This window comes from Nicotiana attenuata, unplaced genomic scaffold (genome assembly GCF_001879085.1).
Source record: "Nicotiana attenuata strain UT unplaced genomic scaffold, NIATTr2, whole genome shotgun sequence".
Lineage (NCBI taxonomy): Eukaryota > Viridiplantae > Streptophyta > Magnoliopsida > Solanales > Solanaceae > Nicotiana > Nicotiana attenuata.
In genome coordinates, this window is record NW_017674590.1 from 6,328 (window position 1) to 30,372 (window position 24,045).

General features: G+C 38.8%; 3 protein-coding genes across 4 annotated transcripts in view; all 3 read right to left on the minus strand.

The window, feature by feature from the left end:
* Window positions 1-689, minus strand: part of LOC109218961 (ubiquitin-conjugating enzyme E2 10-like) — a 1,990-nt gene extending 1,301 nt beyond the window's left edge. Inside the window, exons 1-2 of the mRNA XM_019383359.1 lie at window positions 496-689; window positions 46-173 (exon numbers count right to left, since the gene is read on the minus strand). Coding sequence (XP_019238904.1) covers window positions 46-173; window positions 496-565 — 198 coding nt within the window. The 5' untranslated portion in view covers window positions 566-689. The remainder of the gene's footprint in view (window positions 1-45; window positions 174-495) is intronic.
* A 12,241-nt stretch (window positions 690-12,930) lies between these two features.
* Window positions 12,931-15,849, minus strand: LOC109218959 (rac-like GTP-binding protein RHO1). 2 transcript variants are annotated; one of them, XM_019383358.1, is made up of 8 exons: window positions 15,346-15,849; window positions 14,572-14,659; window positions 14,314-14,423; window positions 14,167-14,230; window positions 13,610-13,674; window positions 13,441-13,506; window positions 13,206-13,349; window positions 12,931-13,102 (listed from the first exon to the last, which is right to left on the minus strand). In XM_019383358.1, the coding sequence occupies exons 1-7, from the start codon at window positions 15,442-15,444 to the stop codon at window positions 13,248-13,250; spliced, it is 594 nt and encodes a 197-aa protein (XP_019238903.1). In that variant the 5' UTR covers window positions 15,445-15,849; the 3' UTR covers window positions 12,931-13,102; window positions 13,206-13,247. The 2 variants fall into 2 exon arrangements, with proteins under 2 accessions (XP_019238903.1, XP_019238902.1); XM_019383357.1 differs by having other exon boundaries at window positions 12,931-13,349; window positions 15,346-15,848.
* A 2,118-nt stretch (window positions 15,850-17,967) lies between these two features.
* Window positions 17,968-23,602, minus strand: LOC109218958 (3-dehydroquinate synthase, chloroplastic). The gene is made up of 8 exons (XM_019383356.1): window positions 23,096-23,602; window positions 20,751-20,901; window positions 20,494-20,661; window positions 19,982-20,208; window positions 19,340-19,463; window positions 18,894-18,956; window positions 18,589-18,732; window positions 17,968-18,506 (listed from the first exon to the last, which is right to left on the minus strand). The coding sequence occupies exons 1-8, from the start codon at window positions 23,413-23,415 to the stop codon at window positions 18,375-18,377; spliced, it is 1,329 nt and encodes a 442-aa protein (XP_019238901.1). The 5' UTR covers window positions 23,416-23,602; the 3' UTR covers window positions 17,968-18,374.
* Window positions 23,603-24,045: the final 443 nt, after the last annotated feature.

Sequence of the window (24,045 nt, forward strand, 5' to 3'; positions counted from 1 at the left end):
GGGGGAGAGGAGGAGATGTCTGTGAAATTAGTTTGAAAACCATACCTTGGGAGGTTTGAAAGGGTAATCAGGGGGGAAATGGATGGTGACTTGGAAAACACCACCAGCATAAGGGCTATCATTTGGACCAATTATAGTTGCTTGCCAATGGAACATATCCTGAGCTACTGGACCTGAAAAATTTACAAAAAATCTTGAAAATAAGTTCCTACTTGAAACTATCTTTAAATATGACAAGAACTTCTTAAAATACTAGTTTGACTTGGCTAATACCACTACTAAATTTTTTTTGGTTTTCTATCCGGTGTTCGGTACCAGCATTGGGGTCCGACTAAATCCATATTCGCACCGGGAAGTCTCACATCGGTGGGTAAAACGCTCCCTAACAGAGGCGACTTCACACCCAAGGCTCGAACCCGAGACCTCTGGTTAAGGATGAAGGAGTTCTTATCACTCCACCGCAACCCTTGTTGATTACTAATAATATGTTTATACCTGCACTGCATGAAGTAGGAGGGTCTCTTTGCAAGTCTCTTAGCTCCTTGAGAATTCTCCTGGATGCCATTAATTGATACCACCACTTAGTTCAAAAAAAGAATGAAGATGACAAGATTATAGAGGAGAGAGAGATCAACTTGATGAAAGATGTTGGTCTTTTGAGTTTTTGATATCCTCATAAGAAGGGGAATGGTAGTGTTTATATAAAGGAGCTAAGAGTAGACAGAAAAAATTTCTAGTCAGCATCTTTTGTTAAGTGGTCACACATTGACATTGGTATTAGATTCTGTAGCAGAAAGCAATGCATCCACTCTTCAACTTTAGAAAGAACGATAAAATGATTTTCAGCCGTATGAAAAAACATCTTGGTTTCCCAAACAGAGTTTCCAATTTGAAAAGAATATAGTATTTCCTACTTTATCCATTCGGCTTCATTTTATATATTCGCAATATGCTGCATCCACTTCTCAAGAAACTGCTATACTGGCTCCTATTTGGGGGGGGGGGGTGGGGGGGGGGGTGGAGAGTGGGGTTACATTAAACTTAGAATTGCACTAAATCGAAAATTTTAAGTGAAAAATCGAAACAAATTGAACCGTGAAGTATATTTTATACATTAGCAATATGCTGCATCCAGCTTGTTTTTTCACAGGAGGTCCCAATTATGGAATAGTATTTTTTTTCCCTTAATTTTCTTGCATTTTTAAGATTTACCTTTCAGGTGGAAGATGTGCAGTGGCAAAAGAAAGATTTCTTGATGTCATGATAACGTTAAACCTAAGTGAGGTAGGATAGAGTTACAATCTATTACAGCGTACTCCAATTCCGATCTTAACTATTTCACTTACAAAGATTTATTCCAATATAAGAGATTTTAATTGATATTCTTTTAGAAAGGGAGTGGGTGGGGGAGGCATAAATTTGGTTAATGGACAGCATACATTATTCAATTAATGTGAGGCTAGAAAACTTTCACACCATTTGAGTGAATATACACCTTGTCCCACCTTGCTGTATCATTGCCTTTCGATTTTGTTAAAAAGAAACCATAGAAGTGACAAAGATCAATCAAATTTAGCATATCTTTGACCTAAAATGAGCTCCAACGTGCCCTTGATGTAACGCACAACTTATTTTGGCACTATTACAGGATTACAGCATCCAAATTGCAGTTTGCTAATTGACTGTGTAAAGATCTTTAAAATCAATAATGTAATCTTGTGATAGCATTCTAATCTGTAATGACCCAACCGGTCATTTTGAGCATTCGCATTTCGCCCGGTAGTTTACGGGAATGAGTAGCTGCGTATGTTGTATTTTGACTTATGTGAATCGTCGGTTTGGTTTTCAGGTTATTCGGAATTGATTTGGAAGAAAGATTTTCAACTAAGAAGTTTTAAATTGGAAGAGTTGACCAAGCTTGACTTTTTAGTATTTGACCTCGGATTGGAGTTTCAGTGGTTCTGTTAGCTACATTGGGTGATTTTGGACTTAGGAGCGTGTCCGGATTGTGATTTGGAGGTCCTTAGTTGAATTTGGCCTGAAATGGCGAAAGTTGGATTTTTTGAAAGTTTGACCGGGAGTGGAATTTTTTATATCGGATTCGGGTTGTGGTTCCAGGATTTTGGAATAGCTTCGTTATGTCATTTGGGACATGTGTGCAAAATTTGGGCTCCCGGGTTGGTTTGCTATGTTTCGTCACGAGTTATGGAAGTTGAAAAGTTTAAAGTTCATCAAGTTTGAATTTAGGTACGATTCGTCATTCCGGTGTTTTTATGTGTGTTTTGAGGCCTCGAGTGGGTCCGTGTTATGTTATAGGACTTGTTGGTATATTTGAACAGGGTCCCGAGTGGCTCGGGTGAGTTTCGGACGAGGTTCGGAGCATTTTGGAAATTTTGGCTAAGGCCGGTGGCAGAGGTTCTGGTGTAACCGCACCTGCGGAGCCATGGGCGTAGGTGCGGAGCCGCAAAAGTGGCAGTGTCATCGCAGATGCGAGGTGAGAGCTGGGAGAGGAAAGACCGCAGAAGCGGATTTTTGTAACGCACCTGCGTGCGCGCAGATGCAAGATTTGAGCGCAGGAGTGGGCTATGGCGCAGATGCGAGTCCTTGTGTCGCACCTGCAATGTCGCAGGGGCAGATGTTTTTCCGCAGGTGCGAGGTCCATTTCTACTGAGCTTCTCCGCAAAAGCGGAACGTTTGACGCAGAAGCGGCCAAGTGTGTCGCAGATGCGACGATGCCTGGGCAGAAGTATAAAGTACTCTATTTCGAGGGTTTCGACCATTTTTACATTTTTGGAGCTATGGAGCTCGAATGGAGGCGATTCTTAAAGCAATTTTCACCATATGAATTGGGGTAAGTGTTCTCTACTCGGTTTTGGTTATATGTCGTGAATTTATCTTCGTGTTTGGTAATTGGATTGAGAATTTTAAAGAGGAAATTGGGGGTTTTGGCCTAATGTTTCATAATATGAATTTTTGAGTTTTGAACATCAATTTGGAGTTGGAATTGAGTGAAACTAGTATGGTTGGACTCGTAATTGAATGGGTCATCGGATTTTGTGAGTTTATCAGTTTCCGAGGCGCAGGCCCGAGTGTGACTTTTGGTCGGTTTTGGGTTTTGATTAAGGATTCGATCTTTATCATTTGGAATTATTTTCTTGGGCTTTATTTGATGTATTTGAGTTGCTTTTGGTTAGTCTTGAGCCATTCGGAGGTCGGTACGCACGAGATGGCATTTTTTGGAGCATCGCTTGGCTTACTCGGCATTGGAATTGGCTTGTTCGAGGTAAGTAACACTTCTAAACTTATTGTGAGGGTATGAAACCCCAAATTACGTGATAGGTGATTGGCATTGAGGTGATGCACATGCTAGGTGACGGGCTTGTGGTCGTGCACCGTGTGAATTGTGACTCTGTTATTTCTGTGGCACTGTGTAGTTACCTGATCTTACCTGTAACCATGAAATTTCTAAGTACTTGAGCTATTGAGTTGTGATCCATGCTAGAATCCATGTCTAGGCTACATGCTTATCCTGTTGGGACCCACTGAGGTCATTTCTACTGTTGAGCTATCTACTTCCATTGCATTACATACTCAGTCATACGCATTCATACGCATATCATATCTCAGTCTCTGATTCTATTTATTGATACATCACATCATTATTTTTGGGCTGATATTCATGACATTGAGAGCCCGAGAGACTGGAGAGATTGATGATTGAGTGAGGCCGAGGGCCTGATGTTGAGGATATATATGAGATCGGGTTGCACGCTGCAGGGGAATCTGCTATTTGATTGCCCTGTAGGCCCCATCTCCATTAAAGTATTAGCCAGTGCTTCTTTCTGCTGATTAGATCTGTGGAATCAAACCTTAAAGGGAAACTCCACTCTATGAATCCTATAAGAAGAGAGGTTACCCGGGACAGGGAGAACCTTTCCGGCAATACAGATTCCATATCCAAAATGCTCGGAAGGAACCTTCGATATCCAATCCCACGTGGAACCTGCCCTAAGAGCGGTTTTCGAGACAAAAATTGGTTTTACTGATTTATGGCATGATTGGCTTGTTATAGTGCTTGGGTTGAAGGAGCCCCTCCGTAGTCTGTGTACACCCCCAGTGAGGGTAGGTACCTACTGAGTGCGAGTGCAAGTGCCGAGTGCCAAGCAATTGGGAGGATTGAGTGACTGTGAGGACTGAGTGACTGAGTGAACTAATACTCTGAGAGTATGCATATGGTTTTATCACCGAGTCGCGTCGCATTTGACATGCACATGAAAATCGGGCATAGAGATGCACTTTTCTCATGCTGTACGGTATCACATCATTCATGACTTCTCACATATATTGACATATGGGCAACAAGAGGTATTTTACACTTGCTATCTGGAGAGAAAATGAAATATCATATTTACTGTTGTAAGGATTTTTGGGACTCACAATTTTCGAACTTACTTGTACTTTCGATGATTTCAGTAAAGGAGTTGAGTTTTTATTGATATACTTGAAAAGCAGAACTATTTTCGGAAAACTATGAAAAAGTTGAGCATTTTATCTCTAAGCTACTTCTTTATTTATTTGCTTTACGTTGTTATGAACTGTTCTTGGCTATTGGTGTTGGACCCGACCTTTGTTCCAGCTCGTCACTACTTTCAACCTAAGGTTAGGTTTGTTACTTATTGAGTACATGGGGTCGGTTGTATTCATACTACACTTCTGCACCTTGCGTGCAGATTTTGACTGATGATGTTGCTGTGTTCGACGGGAGCCGGACTTGAAGACGTACCTGCGTTCCGGTTGTAACAGCCTCTTGTTCATGGTAGTCTTAGATTCATAAAATTTTGTTTATGTACTTTTCGAACAGATGATGTATTTATACCATGACAGCCTTGTAAATTCTATTCTTAGATGCTCATGATTTGTACTACTAGTCCTTGGGAAATGTGTAAGATTCAGATAATTTCTTTTATTTATTGGTTTTATTAATTTCATTGAAATAGGATATTGTTAATTGGCTTACCTAGCGGGTTGGATTAGGTTCCATCACGACTAGTTGGATTTTGGGTCGTGAGAGATTGGTATCAGAGCTCTAGGTTTATAGGTTCTATAAGTCATGAGAAAGTTTCTAGTAGAGTCTTGCGGATCAGTATGATGACGTTCATACTTATCTTCGAGAGGCTACAGGGCATTTCGGATAAACTTTCCATCTTTCTTTGCTTATCGTGCGGTATTGATTCAGCTTGAAGCGTAACCCTTTGAATTCTTTCCACGCATTCGTATGCGCACATGAGCGCTTGGTATCAGCTGTGCACCGACGGCTTGTGATTCCATGGATGAGGTGCGAGATGTGATTTCGGTGTGCTGATGATGTGCCAGTCTGGAGGACTTGAGGCCGGGTTTCGACTGTAGCTTGAGCACGGTGATATCGGTTGTGTGAGCACGTGCTTTGGACTTATATGTCAGGTAGTGTCCCTATTAGTGGAATTTATGGTTGGATGACTATGTGATGTGTATTATGTGACTGCGAGATGTGTTTAGATGGTTTGGATGTGACGAGAAGAGTTTTCTTGAGATGTATAAAAGATTATTGGGTGCTTGATTTCTGTCTTGATGTGACGTATAGTCTCGAGTTATGAGTGTATTGGAAGATTTTTCATGATTGTCTAATTGTGGAGCAAAACAGATTTATATGTCTTGTTGATGAGTTTAGAATCGGGAAGATTAAGTGATTACGTAGTAGTTGTGCTGTGAAAGGGTATAAAGAGAAGTCAGTTTGAAGCGAAGCAAGTCTTGCGAGATAATCTACTGATATGTGATCTTTATGATGTTGTGAGGAGACTTTCTTTTCTACCGGTGGGTTATATTCGTGCGATTTGAGTTTGGAGTGGTTGTCATAGTTGACCTGACCGTCACGAGGATGAATGCGAGCTTAGCAGACAATTTGAGGTATTATATGATTTGTGTTACATGAGCTTATGAAGGATTTAGTTGAATCTCACAGCGGTATTATAGCAATAATGGGGTATGGTTATTGTAAGTTATCAGATGTTTTATTCTATGGCTTTGAGCCAAGTGGGGGAGTCTGATATCGACGATTTTATTGCGTGGTTATGTGTTGTATCGGTTCCAGTCTAATGCATACTTAGGAATCAGTTATGACTTGCAGAGGTTGAGATCAAGGATGACTCGAGTAAGGAAATTTGCTTGGTTGTGATAGGGTGGGATTTCTTCTTTGGGTGTTGTCGTGCTAATGAGGCACATGTCGTTCGGCCCGTTTGGCAGTGCAATTGAGATTTTAGTAGAGTGGAAGACTCTCGAGAATGGTTCTAATGGATGCAAGATTTAAATGTAGCAATTGGTAACTTTCAGGATTTGCATATGGCTAGAAACTGAGATTTTCATTGAATGGTGTCGAGACTTGTGGTATTTCTATATCATTATGGATTATACATTTCAGTATCAGGAGGTGAAGGAAGACGACTTTAGATTCACAAAAGACCTCTTCAGAGTAGGTGTCCCAGTTGCGGTACTTTTGGGGTGCTTAAGAGAGAATTCAGCGCCTTATGGGCCTTAGGGCGATGTGGTTTTATGTTAGGATCTCGTGGGGTGTGTTTTGGGTAAGGATCGTGGTGTTCTGGCAAGGAGAAGTGTCAAATTGAAGGAAATTCGGAAGGAACTTGGAAAAATAGGATAGTTTGGTAGTAGGTTGGATCAGCAGGGTAATGGATAGGATCGGTTCTTTGGGTACTTATGATGTGACGAGTCTCTACAGGTGTTTCGTGGCAATGCTCGTGGGTTTGGCAAACTGTGTGGCTTCGTTGAGTGAGAAGGATTCGGTTCTGATAGTTTGGTTACGTGCAAATGGATTCCAAAGAGTTCTACATGACTTTTATCACGGTTCGAGGTGGATATTTCCTACTTGCGTGAGGAACATGTTGCGTATTGGGATTTTCTCCTGGATGAGATCAAGTGGAAGGTTGCTGACTGAACGGGTATGTATTCTGCTGGCTACTCAAAGTTGATCGTGAGATTCTTGTGCTTGTTATATGATGGCATGATAAATGTGGCGTGTTGTGTAGGATCGAGATTTCTATGTGCAAGGCCGCGGTTCAGTTTCGAAGGGAAGGACATGAATTTTTAGGCATCATGGACGGTTTCATATGACTAAGTGAATGATATTACTATTTGGCATTACTTGAGGAGAGTGTACATTTTAGAAGGCGCACTGTGTTTTAATTTATGGACACTTCATTGGTATTGTGGTACTCGCCTAGTAGATCCACAACTGATATTCAGATTTTTGCAATGTGGCACGGAAGAATTAAAGAAGTATTCCTCAAGGGATGATCGTATATGAGAGATGTGTTAGACATTCAGGTGGTGATGATGGGATCAGATATAATGATTCGTGTGTTCTATGGATTTGGAGATTGGGGGTTCTCAGGAGCAGATTGTTTCGTGTTGTGGACTGTGAAAATGTGGACAAGGCTATTCAGAGGGTGGTATGTGTTATGGTTAGGTCATTGTGGACCTTCAGAGGGTTATTTATCTATTTGTGGATTACCAGAGTTGATTTGGTCGTTGGTAGGCCCAATGAGGATGTATATTCTACACCGGGTCGGATTGGTTGACTCCGTACGGTTGTTGTTGAAGGAAGTGCCATCCGGTGAGAGTTGAGATTATTCGTGTTTCGATATGTTCTGTGAGTTACCCTTCTATGCTACGAGGGATTGGGATCTGTTGGTTATGTGCACACATGGTGCGGTCGTATTTGGGCTTTGTAGCGGAATTTGAGTGAGAAGGGTATTTAGGTATTGCATGATTGATTGTGTATGGGTTATGTTCTTTCGGGTTTTGTGTGGCATTGTGTCATTTGCTTCTCTGTGGTTATGATAATGCACTTTGGGTACTTGATGTCGAATTGCGCGTGGTTCTTGATTTTGAGCAGGGTGGCTTGAGGTATATAATATGGACCAGTGTTTGGGTGGGGTCACGCATTGTAGCGGAGTTATGTTGAGGTATGATCGTTTGCGACAGATTCGTGGGTTATGGTTCTACGGTGTGTGATGGATTTCCAGCATTTCGTTGTGGCGGTACTTGTTGAGCTTGCGGGACAGTTCTCTCATTTGAGTCATTTTCCATGATTAGGTGCACTGGAATGTTGCTTATTGGAGCACGGATTGCACGGGTTGTGGCTTTAGATGTTATTGATGTGACATGTCACTAGAGTGGTTGTGTTGGATGAGATGAGGTCATCGGACCTAGAATGGGTGCTATCGAATCTGATTGCGGTATATTTGGAAGGATATTGTTGCTGATCGGCTTAGAAATTGACTATAGTCTTGTCGAAGGAGATTGAGTACCATAACTTGTTGATCTGATGAATGGTTATGAGTTTCTACATGTTTCTTTCATCATCTGCAGTATACAAAGGTTTTAGAACGAGGTTTTGTTTGACGTAAGGTTTATTATTGGAGTTGGGTTGTTTTGGGCAGCTACTGTGATTGGAGATTTTGCTATGCCTATTTGAGTTATGATATATATCATGTGATTACATCTTGGGTTATGGATATGGCTTGATACAGCTTGTTCAGACTTATACAGTGTGTAGATTGCAAGGTTCTGGTCTTGTAGAAAATTCCAGATGTTGGAAATTTGGTTCTAAGATTTATGGGCTAGGCTGAATTAAGAAATTTCAGTTATGTTGTGGGATATGATCCTTCTAATGAGAGTTCCTTCAATCTTTTTTTGAGCCTTCGCTATCGTAGGCTAGATCAGTTGGAGAATTGTTTTTACAGGGTAGAACAAACCTACATGGGATAGGGTGACGTGGGATCACCCCCGGGTATGTGCATGGTAAGTTTACATGGCGGTCTGATGGTTTTGGAACAACTCTGGGCACGTTCGAGGACGAACGTATGTTTAAGTGGGGGAGAATGTAACGACCCGACCGGTCTTTTTGAGCATTTACACTTCGCTCGGTAGTTCACGGGTATGAGTAACTTCATATGATGTATTTTGACTTATGTGAATTGTCGGTTTTGGTTTTCAGGTTACTCGAAATTGATTTGGAAGAAAGATTCTCAACTAAGAAGCTTTAAATTGAAAGAGTTGACAAGTTTGACTTTTTAGTATTTGACCTCGTATTGGAGTTTTGATGGTTCCGTTAGCTCCGTTGGACGATTTTGGACTTAGGACCATTTCCGAACTGTGATTTGGAGGTCCGTAGGTTAATTTGGCCTAAAATGGCGTAAGTTGAATTTTTGAAAAATTTGACCGCGAGTGGACTTTGTGAAATCAGATTCAGATTGTGGTTCCGGGAATTGGAATAGCTTCGTTATGCCATTTGGGACTTGTGTGCAAAATTTGGGCTCATTCCGGGTTGGTTTACTATGTTTCGGCACGAGTTATGGAAGTTGAAAAGTTCAAAGTCTATCAAGTTTGAATTTAGGTAGGATTCATCGTTTCGATGTTATTATGTGTGTTTTGAGGCCTCAAGTAGGTCCGTGTTATGTTATGGGACTTTTTGGTATATTTGGACGGGGTCCTGAGTGGCTCGGGTAAGTTCCGAACGAGGTTCGGAGCATTTTGGAAATTTTGGCTAAGGCTAGTGGTAGAGTTTCTGGTGTAACCGCACCTGCGGAGCCATGGGCGCAGGTGCGGAGCCGCAAAAGCGGCAGTGTCATCGCAGATGCAAGGTGAGAGTTGGGTGAGGAAAGACCGCAAAAGCGAATTTTTGTAACGCATCTGCGTGCGTGCAGATGCGAGATTTGAGCGCAGGAGCAGGCTATGGCGCGGATTCGATTCCTTGTGCCGCACCTGCGATGTCGCAAGAACGGATGTTTATCCGCAAGTGCGAGGTCCATTTCTACTGAGCTTCTTTGCAGAAGCGGAATGTTTTTCGTAGAAGCGACGCCGCAGAAGCGACCAAGTGATTCACAGATGCAACGATGCCTGGGCAGAAGTATAAAGTACTCTATTTCGAGGGCTTCGTCCATTTTTACATTTTGGAGCTATGGAGCTCAAATTGAGGCGATTCTTGAAGCAATTTTCACCATATGAATTGGGGTAAGTGTTCTCTACTCGGTTTTGGTTATATTTCGTGAATATATCTTCGTTTTTTGGTAATTGGATTTAGAATTTTAAAGAGGAAATTGGGGTTTTAGCCTAAAGTTTCATAATATGAATTTTTGAGTTTTAAACATCGATGGAGTCAGAATTGAGTGAAACTAGTATGGTTGGACTCGTAATTGATTGAGTCTTCAGATTTTTTGAGTTTTGTGGGGATCCGAGGCGCGAACCCGGGTGTGACTTCTGGCCGATTTTGGGTTTTGATTAAGGATTCGATCTTTATCATTTGAAATTGTTTCCTTGGGCTTTATTTGATGTATGTGAGTTTCTTTTGGCTAGTTTGAGCCGTTTGGAGGTCGTACGCGCGAGATGGCATTTTTTGGAGCATCGCTTGGCTTGCTCGGTATTGGAATTGGCTTGTTCGAGGTAAGTAACACTTCTAAACTTAGTGCTGAAGGTATGAAACCCCGAATTACGTGATATGTGATTGGTATTGAGGTGACGCACATACTAGGTGACGGGCGTGTGGGCGTGTGGGCGTGCACCGTGTGAATTGTGACTCTATTATTTCTGTGGCACTGTGTAGTTACCTGATCTTACCTGTAACCATGAAATTTCTAAGTACTTGAGCTATTGAGCTGTGATCCATGCTAGAATCCATGTCTAGGCTACATGTTTATCCTGTTGGGACCCACTGAGGTCATTTCTGTTGTTGAGCTATCTGCTTTCATTGCATTACATACTCAGTCATACGCATTCATATGCATATTATATCTCAGTCTCTGATCCTATTTACTGATACATCACATCATTATTTTTGGGCTGATATTTCATGACATTGAGAGCCCTAGAGACTGGAGAGATTGATGATGGAGTGAGGCCGAGGGCCTGATGGTAAGGATACATATATGAGATCGGGTTGCACGTCGCAGCATGTTTTACTGATTTATGCCATGATTGGCTTGTTATAGAGCTTGGGCTGAAGGAGCCCCTCCGGAGTCTATACACACCCCAGTGAGGCAGGTACCTACTAGGTGTGAGTGTCGAGCGATTGGGAGGATTGAGTGGTTGTGAGGACTGAGTGACTGGGAGGACTGAGTGAATTGATACTCTGAAAATATGCATATGGTTTTATCACCGAGTCGCATTGCATTTGACATGGACATGACATACAGACATAGAGATGCATTTTTCTCATGTTGTACGGTATCACGTCATTCATGACTTCTCGCATATATTGACATATGGGCATCGAGAGGTATTTTACACTTGCTATCTGGAGAGAAAATGAAATATCATATTTACCGTTGAAAGAATTTTCAGGAAAACTCACAGTTTTCGATGATTTCGATAAAGGAGTTGGGTTTTCACTGATAAACTTGAAAAGCGAACTATTTTCGAAAAACTATAAAAAAGCTGAGCATTTTATCTCTGATCTAGTTCTTTATTTATTTGATATACGTTGTTATGAACTGTTGTTGGCTATTGGTATTGGACCCGACCTTTGTTCCAGCTCGTCACTACTTTCAACCTAAGGTTAGGTTTGTTGCTTATTGAGTACATGGGACCGGTTGTATTCATACTACACTTCTGCACCTTGCGTGCAGATTTTGACTGATGATGTTGCTGTGTTCGACGGGAGCCGGACTTGAAGACGTACCTGCGTTCCGGTTGTAACAGCCTCTTGTTCATGGTAGTCTTAGATTCATAAAATTCTGTTTATGTACTTTTCGAACAGATGATGTATTTATACCATGACAGCCTTGTAAATTCTATTCTTAGATGCTCATGATTTGTACTACTAGTCCTTGGAAAATGTGTAAGATTCTGATAATTTCTTTTATTTATTGGTTTTATTAATTTCATTGAAACTGAATATTGTTAATTGGCTTACCTAGTGAGTTGGATTAGGTGTCATCACGACTAGTTGGATTTTGGGTCGTGACATAATCCTATCTTGACTAGGTTACCAATACTTATTATAGATATTTATTTGTAATTACGTTATAACTGATATTATTATAAATATCTTTATATTGCCAACCGAATTGAATTTATACTCTATCAATAGTAGCAAGAATCTCGTATTCCGTTATATTAAAAAGTCATAGGATGGACATATTCTCTTAACTAGAATAGGAATTGTACCTCGCCAGCTGAGATATGACAAAGGAGAATCTAATCAAACTGCAATTTTGATATCTGGCAATCAAGTTGCCACTTCATCCCATGTTTGTAGAGCCGACATTCCCCCTTTAATTTAGATTAAGAAACGAAAATTATCATAGACTAGGGTCAAGTCAACTACTAGTATGCAATTTATTTGTTGTCCACCACCATTATAGAAAGAGGGCCTAGTAGTGGATCACCTCGAATGAATTCTGCTATCTTATCTTATTAGCTTTTTCAACTTCAAAAACTTTATTCCTTTTCCCTTCTTTTTTTTAAAAATAAGAAGAAAGCTGAGAAGAGCAAGTAGAAATTCAAATGAAAGGCAGAAGAGTAGCTTCATTACCAGGCCAAGAAAATAAAGTAGAGTCATAACATTTAAATTCAGAAAAACATTCAAACATTTGTTTTTCCCAACTTTTTATTTCTTTTTCCCTACCAGATACAATAAGAGCTTAAAGAAGCAACTGAAAAGAAAAACGTAGAAGCAAGGGCGGAAGATTGATGCTTGAGAGAGTATTAGGTTATAACTGGAATATCAAAGAAGGTTTATGATGTTCAAAAGTTTTAAAAAGCAACAACAACCACCCAGTGAGATCCCACAAGTGGGGTCTGGGGAGGGTAATGTGTACGCAGAGAGGCTGTTTCCAAAAGACCCTCGGCTCGAGAGGAAGAAAAGTTTTAAAAAGCAAATTCAAAGAAATATGAAGTCAACATTGCCGGGAAAATTTCTTTTTTCTAACTGGATCTTTCAGTCAGTAATACATAAAGCAAATGAAAACAGAGAGGGCACAATACAGTGGCCTATAACAAGGTGCTGTGACTCAACAATTAGAGATGACAGCAACACAAAAAACCGAGCCACCTGACAATTCAAGAGATCACAAGTAATTTTAAATGAGACATACATGGTCCTCCTACTTTCTCCGAGACAAAGGAAAGACAAAAGGAATATGAAGGAAGATTACAAGGAGAACTGTGACCAGTAGCATCATTGGACCTGCTGTTGATCACAAAATCGAACATGCCTTTTGGGCCTTTCCCTTCTTTTTCTTCTGCTTGGGTGGCTGGAGCACGACCTTAATAGCAGCATCAAAGACTGCTTTCACGTTCTACAGCAAGGACATTTCAACCATACACTTAACAAGAAGCATCTCAAAAGAACTTCAGTGCAAAGAATAAGATGCTCCACAGAAAACATACCTGTTGTGTTTTTGAACTACATTCAATGTAAGCAGGTGCACCAATCGTTTTCCTCAGCTCCTCACCCTAAAATTTGAAATAGGGGAAGTCAAAATAATAGCAAAAAGAGAGAGCAAGGCATAATATCCAGCAGAACATCAAAGGGAGGAAGGGTGCGGGTGATCCTTACCTGAGCAGTAGTAATTGGCACAGCACCAGGATGGTCTATGAAGAACTGCTTATCATCCCGAAGATCTGTGTCCAAAACAGGTGGAAAGTAGATAACACAACGTCAGAACATATGAGCAATAGCAGCAATAACCCCACTTACTACCCACCAACCATTCACCAGCTCAACAGGATAGAATGCCATTCTCTTTGTTTGCTCTTCAGCAGTTTGCTTAAAACTTTATCAGTTACTAAGACACTTAGATCAATCAATCAATACAACTTAATCCCAAATCCATCAGGGGTCTGCTATATGAATCATCTAGATCCATTCCACTGTATTTAGGTTCATTTATGACTAGTCGACTACAAGCAATCAAAGGTCACTTAATCAAGCAAGTTAGGTCATAGGTTGCTGCAACATTCTTCTATTGCCACAGTATTTTCCCTCTGATTTAGTTCTTTTTACCACCCAGAATTGAACAACAAATAGAAAAGATTGAAGAGATAACTTGATCACCACCATGCCTAGATATATGAAACAAAACAAGATCAGATCATGTTTAATGGAATTCTCACCAAGTTTTGTTCCAACAAGCACTATTGGAACACCGGGGGCATAATGCTTCAACTCAGGAATCCACTGGAAACATATAAACAAAACAAACTTAATACTGGATAATCAGAAAACTCAGTAAAGCAAACGAAACAGAATCAGAAGCGCACCTTCTTGGAAACATTTTCATAGCTGGCTTTACTAATGAGAGAGAATGCCAAGATGAAAACATCAGCTCCACGGTAACTCAGAGGTCTTAACCTATTGTAATCCTCCTGTCCTGCAATCCGTATAAAACTCATCAGGCTCAATAAATGTGGACAGCAAACTTTTCATGGTAGAGATATATGCATCGAAATATATTAACACATGATAGTAATCAGAAGCGCAGTAGCAAATGCATGGTAAATGGTGTCTAAAATAGTTACCAGCTGTATCCCACAACCCTAGATTGACAGTACTCCCATTGACGACCACATTTGCACTGAAATTATCGAACACAGTAGGCACATAATCCTGTCAAACATTTCAAATAATCATGGGAAAACAATTGATATCAGTCTCAGAATACAGAAAACATATGAAATCCTGATGATATGATAATACACAACTTTCTCCAAAGACAACAATGATTTATATGCAGCAGAGGTGAACATTAATTGAAGTGATCCAAAAATCATCAAGTTAATATTAAAGAGCATTATATTCCTCGGTTTTATCACATTTACTGCTAATTATCACCGCCAGATTGAAAAAGGGGCACGTACTAACTTTGTAATAACGGAATAACTCTGTATATAATTACAAATGTGGTCTAAAGCCAATAAATTGTGGGAACCAAAAACTTTCTCTAAGAGAACAAAGAAGATGCAATTTTTATTACATAACGATAATTTGTAATAAAGCATTAATTAGTAAGCATTAAAAAGTGGCTTGAATCAAACAAGTTTGTGAACCCAGAATTCTCCAAGAGAACAAACAAGATACCATTTTTATCCACCACATAGAACTTGAATAACAAAATAAAGAAACCACAACCTATTTCATTTTCATCACTCAATAAGAGGAAAAAACTACAAGCCCCAATAATTTCACAATGAATACCGTATAAACAGAAATGCTACTACCCTTTTTTATCAATCTACAGGTAAAACAAGAGCCACATTAAGGGAAAAGATGCAAAATGGAAAAAAAGTACAAACCGTGGGAAAGGTGTTGCTGGTGTAAGAAATCAAGAGACACGTTTTTCCAACGGCACCATCACCCACCGTCACACATTTTATAAACCTCGAAGCACTCATTTTTCTTCTCAGATCTTCTTGAGAAGACCTGATTCCCAGAAAAAAAAGAAAAAAGATTGAAATGTGGTATGTGGGGGAGAGGTACTTGTTTTTCTTTTTTAACCTCTGAAATTCCTTTCAGTGGCGTTGTACATGTAGAATGGCATGAAAACCCAGCAGAGAAAACCGAGACATGTCAAATGCTGTTTCCTTTTTCTGTTGGCCAAACCCTAACCCTAATTCTACGAAGAGGGGGAATTCAGAGAGAAATGTAGAAGAGGGGAAAGGGAGTAGGGTGGTGAAATGAAAATGAGAAAAAGGGGAGAAATTGTAAAAGAGAGAATGGGGAGAAGTCGAAATTTGGGGATCCCAGATCTAGACAGAGAAAATTAGAGGTAGAGAGAGAGAAATGGGTCTTTTCTTTGTTAAGTAGCCCTTTCTTTTAGCCGGGAAATAATGCCGTTGAAGTGTTCATTCAATTATCATTTTGGCTATTTGTGCAAAAAAAAAAAAAATTACACCAATGTTTAATCTAAAAGTATATTAATTTATTTACTATAATTAAATGACAAAGTAAGATTAAAAAAAAATATATACTACATTAACTGCTGTGAGACGATAAGAATATATGTAAAAGACATTATAGCATGTATTTCAATTAAATTGGTGTAATTAGGTTTCTAAGAGCTCTATAGATTCAATAGTGATAAGATATTAATTCAACTAAGTTAATAAAATTCAAGTGATCTCAAATAAAACCAATTAAACGTAATTCTTACATTCACATTAAAATTGACTAAACAAGTTTAGATAATACTTAGGGACAACTTTAGCTCCATTGCTATAATATCAAATTTTGGATTTATGGCAAGTCTTTTCCGTCGTAAATTTAGAAGGTGTATTAAATTTTAGCGTCTTACTACATTATCTCCATCGAATAAAAGTAAATGGAGTATACTATTTAAGAGTACTATAATTATCATTTTTTAATTAGAATAAAAGCAAAAAAAAAAAAATATTCTTTGTGTTGCTAAATATTCTTTTTAGACTTTAGCTGGGCCATGATCGTTGTTTCCTCTTTTTTAAACGTTTGCCTCTTTCAATTTTCAAAATTGGGTGAAGTATCTCCCACTTGAAAAATATGTCTAAACTAAAGTTTTTGTTTCTTAATTCTTACATAGCGAGGTGAGCCACGAAGGAAAAGTTCTACTATATTCTTAATTCTTACTGACCAACATGAATTCCTGAAATGAGGAAAAAACAGATCTCACCCTATACATCTTTTTAAACAAAATTACAATACATATAGTGAACAGTGTTATAAGTAATTACTATAGACTAGTTTAGTAGCCTTGTATTATCCAGCATTATGTAGCTAATATGGACTATATAAGATCTATTATATAAAAAACAAATCTTAGTTGGAAATTTGTAGTTGGCCTCCAAACTACGTCAATGATAGGAGTAAGAAAGTATCTGAAAATCCAAAAATAATTATTGCAATATTATGAAATTGATTCGCACAACCTAATCATAGTTACTGGTAGAAATTGGAGTTCAGTGGCGTAGAATTTCGGAAAAGACATGCACCTATCTTTTCCTTTTTGTTCCTCCTTGTCCATTCTTCCATTAAAAAGGATTTGATGTGAAAGTAACAAAAAATTATCTAAAATTTAGTAACTTATTGTAGAATTATCATTTATATATAGGTGGAATTTCAGAAAGCAGTGCATTAAGCAACAACTCTATATCTAAACATTTTTGAATTATCAAAACATGCTTATTAATGGCATATAGTTAAAGTTGATGATTAACAGAAACAAATGACCAAATATTGATGTGTACAAATGATCTGATAAGAGATGTGGTGACGTGGGTGATAAAATGAGAAAGAGCTGTTATGACGATTGTGACGACTGCAACAATATTAAAAATTGACGCTACAAGTAGGTATCCACAAATTTATTAACTTTTGTTAGGTACAAACATTTTAGAATGAAATTTGGTGCAACTACTACAACCATGTTCCCACCGATTTGTTTGCTTAATTTAATGGCCAAATTCCAGCTGTTTTAGAGGGGGTTATATAGCAGGTGGATATTGGCTTGCAAGACTTCCCAACATAGAGGTATTAATTGAAAAGGAATAAAGGAGCCGCCCGGTGCAAGAAGATCTCGCCTTCACACGGGATTCAGGGGTAAGGGCATCCCAAGAGGTGTGATATAGACAGCCTACTCTGATATCAGTGGCTGATTTCACGTCCCAAAATCGTGACCTATAAGTCACTTGAAGACAAATTTACCATTGCTACAAGACTCTCCTTCTAATTGAAAAGGAATCAGTCATTAAATTCAAGTCAGTGATCTAATTGAAGTGGCCAAAATTGCAAACTCATGCACAAACGATTTTATTCCCACGTCTCGAGCTGACCCCCTCCGTCATTGGCTGTGTTAGCTGTATGAGCAATAAGTTAATATGTTTGACCCGAAATATAAGTACATGGGACTAGTTTTATCATCATTTCTGGAATAAACAGCTAAAGAAGAGCATAATTTGATTCAGCAAGTATATTAATTGAAGAGACAACTCATCCATTATGAATATTCTTGGTACAACAGTTAATGGGGCTCCACTATTAAGCTATTAAGCCAGTATCCAACAAGATAAGGCCGTACAAGTATAATGAACAAATGACGGCATAGAAATACACACACAAATGCTGTATACAAAGATTTGAAAGCCGGACAAAATATTACACTAACCAAGGGTAAAAACTAGCAAAAAGGCATCTAGTATTTCATGGAGGGCATGCGCATACCTCCAAGCGAAACCAGAGCTGCCTACAACCTTGAGCAACCTTTTCAGAGAAAGGACTAAGGGTTGTTTGTAGCAGATCACTATGGCTTCGTTTTTTAACCAAGCATTTACTTGTATGTTACATCCACGACTGTTTAAGATTTGGAAAATGCACGCAGTGTTTCATCGAGGGCCTTCTGGTCATAATCACCGGTAAAGACACAGTTACCTAGCGGACCTTTTAGAAGGATGAGTCTTAGCTTCCCATCTGCCACTTTTTTATCAACCTGACACCAAAAAAACAACAGAATCAATGGTTGAAGCAATGACTTCTAGCTATTAGGAGCTCAACAAACTATTGACTCTTACAGCCATGATAGACTTGAACATCTCTACAGTCATAGTTTCTGGAGGTGAAGTTGGCAGCTTTGCCTGTTGTAAGATATTTTGCACCCGTTGTACCAGTGAATCATCAATCCAACCAAGGCGGCGTGACATGTCAACAGCCATGACCTGAAAAGAAAATAGCACCCAGTTTATGCATCACATATACTACTAAAAAAACTATCCCTCTTTATTTTCTTATGTTTTCTTCTTCTTTCATGTTTCTGAGGGGCTGTCCAGTAGGGGAAGAGGTCACTTGCGTATGAGGTGATGAAAGATGAAACCTATACCGTTCCAGCAGCTACTGCTTCTCCGTGAAGCCACTGCCCATAGCCAAAGCCAGTCTCAACTGCCTGCAAATAATAGTTCTTCTAGTGAGAGGACATTAACTCAGAAAATGATTTTAACAGAAGACTATGTAACAACTTAATATCTTCCTTAAGATACAAATATTTGCTTGTTTGCCCATCAACAAAAGCATTCTTTCTTAGACAAGGAAGTGGAGACTTCCAGAAGTGTCACAGTCCCTCGAGCGTTTTAAGATGAAGACAAATAAAACAAGATTGAAAATTACAAATTAGCATAAAGTTGTAGAGACACAATTCTTCTAATTTCCCTTAACTATGACAGTCTTAATAAGCAAACAAGTTATCAAACAATGAGACACCAAAAGATGGTCATCGAGCTCATGTAAAATAGCAGCAACAGGATTGCACAACAACTGTCAAAAACTTACATGACCAAAGGTATGACCCAAGTTCAAAGTTGCCCTCAGTCCGCTTTCCTTCTCATCTAAAGAAACAACCTCTGCTTTGTTTTCACAGGAACGCTTGATAGCATAGGTAAATGCAGTGGGGTCCCTGGAAAAAGGATAACCATTTTCAGTAACGTGTGAAATTGCATCAGATAGCCAGCTTACATTAGTCTTAGCAAGTATGAAAGCTTAAGGTTATGATATGGATGACTCAGTTCGAATGATACTAAACTTAGCTGTATATACTTTTGAAACCAGCTTGCCCTTTAGAATGACAATTTCAATTTATCGAGAAAAGGCTATGATATGAGAGAATGATACCATTTTATATTTATACAGTGAATGCTAACTACAAAAAGAAGACTAACTTGCAACTGAAGCACAATATAAAGCTCAAAAGACTTTAACATATTCCCAACAAATGGGTGGGATGCTTAACTCCTCCACTTAGATTCCTCTATTTCTCATCAGGGTATGCTCTTACATTCTTAATGGGCCAAATAAGATGGTAGAAAAATTACATTTTGTGCCTATGTAAGTCTCTTTCTAGAGATGAAAGCTGGACAAACTAAAAGTTGACAATTCAACTAGTCAATACCATACAAATGGTTACTATTCCTTTACCTTGCTAATAATAATGGCATATTCTGCTCTTGCCACTCAAAGAACTCAGCGTCTCTAATGAGTCCATATTTTATCACCTCTGCAAGGCCGGATGCTAATTCTCTATCTGGTAAAGTATCCAGGGTGTCCGTGTCTACAAGCACACACTGTGGTTGGTAAAATGCTCCAATCATATTTTTACCAAGCGGATGGTTTATTCCAGTTTTGCCTCCAACTGAAGAATCTACCTAAAGACGGTGGACCAAAAGAACAGGATACAAATTAAGCATCACTAAAGAGCAGAATCCATAGTCATATCAAACTAGAAAAGATAATGTGTAATTAATGTAAATCTCATGTCGCATGGAATTGATTATTGAAAAGAGAAAAACTCAGAGAACTATGGCCAAAGAACAGGATACACAAGTTAGCATCACTAAGTGAAGAATCCATACCATATCAAACTAGATATGATAATGCACATTTCAAGTCACATGTACATTGATTATAGAAAAGAGAAAAACTCAAAGAACCTGTGCCATAACAGTTGTAGGAATCTGAATAAAATTAACTCCACGCAGGTAGGAAGCGGCAGCATATCCACACATGTCACCTATGACTCCACCACCGAGGGCGACGAATGTACAACGACGGTCCAGCCTTGATTCGATGGCTTTATCAAAGACTTTCATTAGAGTATCCTGAAATAGCATATTGACAACGTCACATAAACCTTAAGGATAAAATGTTTCTCTTGAAACTCATATTTTTGGAACCCAATGCTGCTTACCATGTTTTTAAATTGCTCACCATCTGGCAAAATGACACTTTCTACAGTAACATTAGGGTTTCCGTCTGTCAAAGCACTTATAGTTTTATCAAGATATAGAGGGGCAACTGTAGTGTTAGTAACTACAAGGACTCTCTTCCCATGAATATGTCTGCAAATAAGACAAGGGAAGAAATTAAACCCAGGAATTCACAACCCTTAAACCAGTATAAAGACAGACATACACACACACAATAAAAGAAGTTTCCAAAACAGAACTGGAAACAGCTCCCAAGTTAGGCAAAAAAAACTATAATGATCAATCATATTGATTTCTTAATTCCTTTGAACAAGTAAAAGCAACCAATCAACAGATGAATGAAACCAAAATTCTAAGGTTATCATATTTCTTTGTGAAACCTTATAAATTTACTAGTGCAGGTACTCAATACCCACAAATCAGCAAATGAAACCACAACCTTGAGAGTGAGAAATATCTTATATTGGTGCTGAGCAACCCCGAGTAGCATAATCCAATCTCATTTGGTTCTCCAAACCACTTTGGGCCTCTTTTAAAGGAAAGTCGGGATCACAGTGACTAGCAGCATTAACATTTGTTCACCTCACTGCCTTTCCATTTTGTTATTTTCTGTGTTCATTTGTACTTAGTCACTTACTACAGGAAACGAAACCTACTGCAGTCTGTAACCTCATCCTAGGTTTTGCTGCTTGGATGTCAATAAGTTGATTTGAATACATCTCATGTTGCAAACTGGCAGATTAACTAATTGTGACTCACTTTCGATCCGTAATAGCTTGTAGTGGACTATGTTTTCATGAAAATCTTTAGTTCAAATAGTAGAAGTTTGTTGAGGAATTGTTAATGTGCATTTATATGCACCTTCACCATCTATTATTACATGCATCATAAATGAGTACATTGAGTACATTGTTATCCGCTTTTACATACAAGGAAGACTATTAATAAGTGAAGCTAACCCATCATTTGTAACTTGCATTCACATGTGCACTTTTACCAATCTCCGCTCACCTTTTGTTCCATACTAGCACGAGAAATCCAACATTCATGAGTTTTTATTACACTACCATTAAATTATGAAAATACATCTAGTTTGATTACTCAATTAAGAAGTAGCTAAAGTTCCAGTTAAATCCAAACTACAGGAGCAGAAATGAAGAACTTCTGTAGGCACTGGACTCATTGCACAACAAGTAAACATTTCTCTCTCCTGCTTAAATGCAAGTTGATGTTGCAGGTGCAAGGAATACGCGGAGGATGGTGATCAGATGCTGTCACACTGTAATGTGTCCTTACAGTTTGACATCGAGTGAGTGCACAGATAGGCAGTGTTAGAAGCTATGGCAATTTGAAGGTTAAGGGTGTTTGGGGAAAGACTCTTGGAAAACTAGTCCACTATGCCTTTTTGGACTAAATGAAATGAAAGAAAAATGGAAAGATATTTTGAGGCAGCAGGAGAAGCTTAAATAACGCCTTCTTGTATAATGTATACTTTGGTGTGAAGAAAGAATGCCATTTCGTATAAATGGTTGTATAGGCTTGATAGGAGATCACAATTAGCCTACATTTCCACTTTGTACTTGTTTTTTTCTTCCTTTTATAGTTTTATTTACTGCGCAACCATCTTGGTCAATTAGTCAAAGGGTATTTCACTTATCAAAAAAAAAAAAAAAAAAAGTTCTGCACACTCAACCACAACCACCAAAAGGAACTTCCCTCTTTACAGACTATGAAAACTAAAAGATATTGGCAATGACAAGTTAACTCCTACAAGCATGAGACATGTTGCATATTACCGAACATTAGAATTGAGCCAGACATATGATTATAACCTCTATACCACCTAGGACATCATGGGAATGATAATTGAGAACGTCATAAAAACCTGTCATTATGCCTTTAGAAACAACCAAATTCAGAAACAATCAAATATTCTTATCCCGTACTCTATCCTGATTCAGCAGTTACATTTTTCTTCATAAGATGTTTAAGAATTCTCCTTCCTTCTTACGGGCTTTTCAGCTACAGAATTATATTACTAATTCCACTTAACATCACCCACATATTTAATTAGAAGTAGTTATCGTCTCTCTATCAATTGAAATGATACTACAGAATGCAAAACTTTTCTTTCCTTTTGTATTAAAGAAAGCTTTTAACTCCAAGGTTAATCTTGAGGTCTCTGTCTAGTTTAATCCTTCTTATATACTCAATTTAAAGTTTACTAAACGGTGCAACTCCGGTCGCCGAATAGACATCGTTCAAAATTCGAATGCATAAGGAGTAAAAGCTAAGAAATAAGCAGCAGATAGGACAAGTAAAGTACCTTTGAAGGAGGTCAGGTTGATCAAGAAGTCCAGACCCAATATAAATCGGGTAGCTCCGATTACCCAGATCCACTTCAACAACTGTAGGAGCCTCAGAACTCGCTTTACTCGGCGACTGATCCATCACTTTCGTCGCAGAAGTTGCCAGCACCTTAAATCGTGCGGCACTCGACTTCACCCCACACCTGGAAGAAGAAGGTAAAGAGCCGGAAGAAGGGAAACGCACGTGGATGTCACGTGGAATTGCTCTGGATTGATGAAGTTGGTGGGCTGAACTGGTGAAAGATAAAGCCTGTTTTGGGCAGAAAGACGACGCCATGGAGGTTTGGTGTGGCGGAGGGAAAGCAGAAAAGTTGTGGCGTCGACGATTTGTGGATGGTTTGGTGGTTAAGAGACTTTCAATTTCGTAGTGTTATAAGATTATAAGATTGTTTAGGTGGGAATAGCGATGGAAGGCGTGGTAGGTGGAAATTTGGAAAATGCTTTTCTGGTGCAAGATTTTTGAGGCCCCGCTACTGTAATACAAAGTTCTCACATTAAAATTTTTTGCACCATCAGTTAAGTTGATCTATAGTAGGAGTAATAGATAATAACTTCTAAAAATAAAGTAATAATTTGCTCTTATTGGTTAAATAAAATTAATAATATAAAAATTACGTAATTTGTAGAAATAATTTACATTTTTTTTATAATAAGCCTAGTGGCACGCATTCTCACTTACAAATAATAGCCCGTTTGGCCAAGCTGCAAAAATCAGCTTATTTTGAGAAGTGTTTTTTTTCAAAAGTGCTTTTCTCAAAAGTACTTTTGGTGAGAAGCAGTTTGTGTTTGGCTAATTAGTTTGAAAAGCACTTCTGAACAGCAATTAGTGTTTGGCCAAGCTTTAAAAAACTGCTTCTAAGTGTATTTTTTTCAAAAGTGCTTCTCAAAAAAGTGCTTTTGGGGAGAA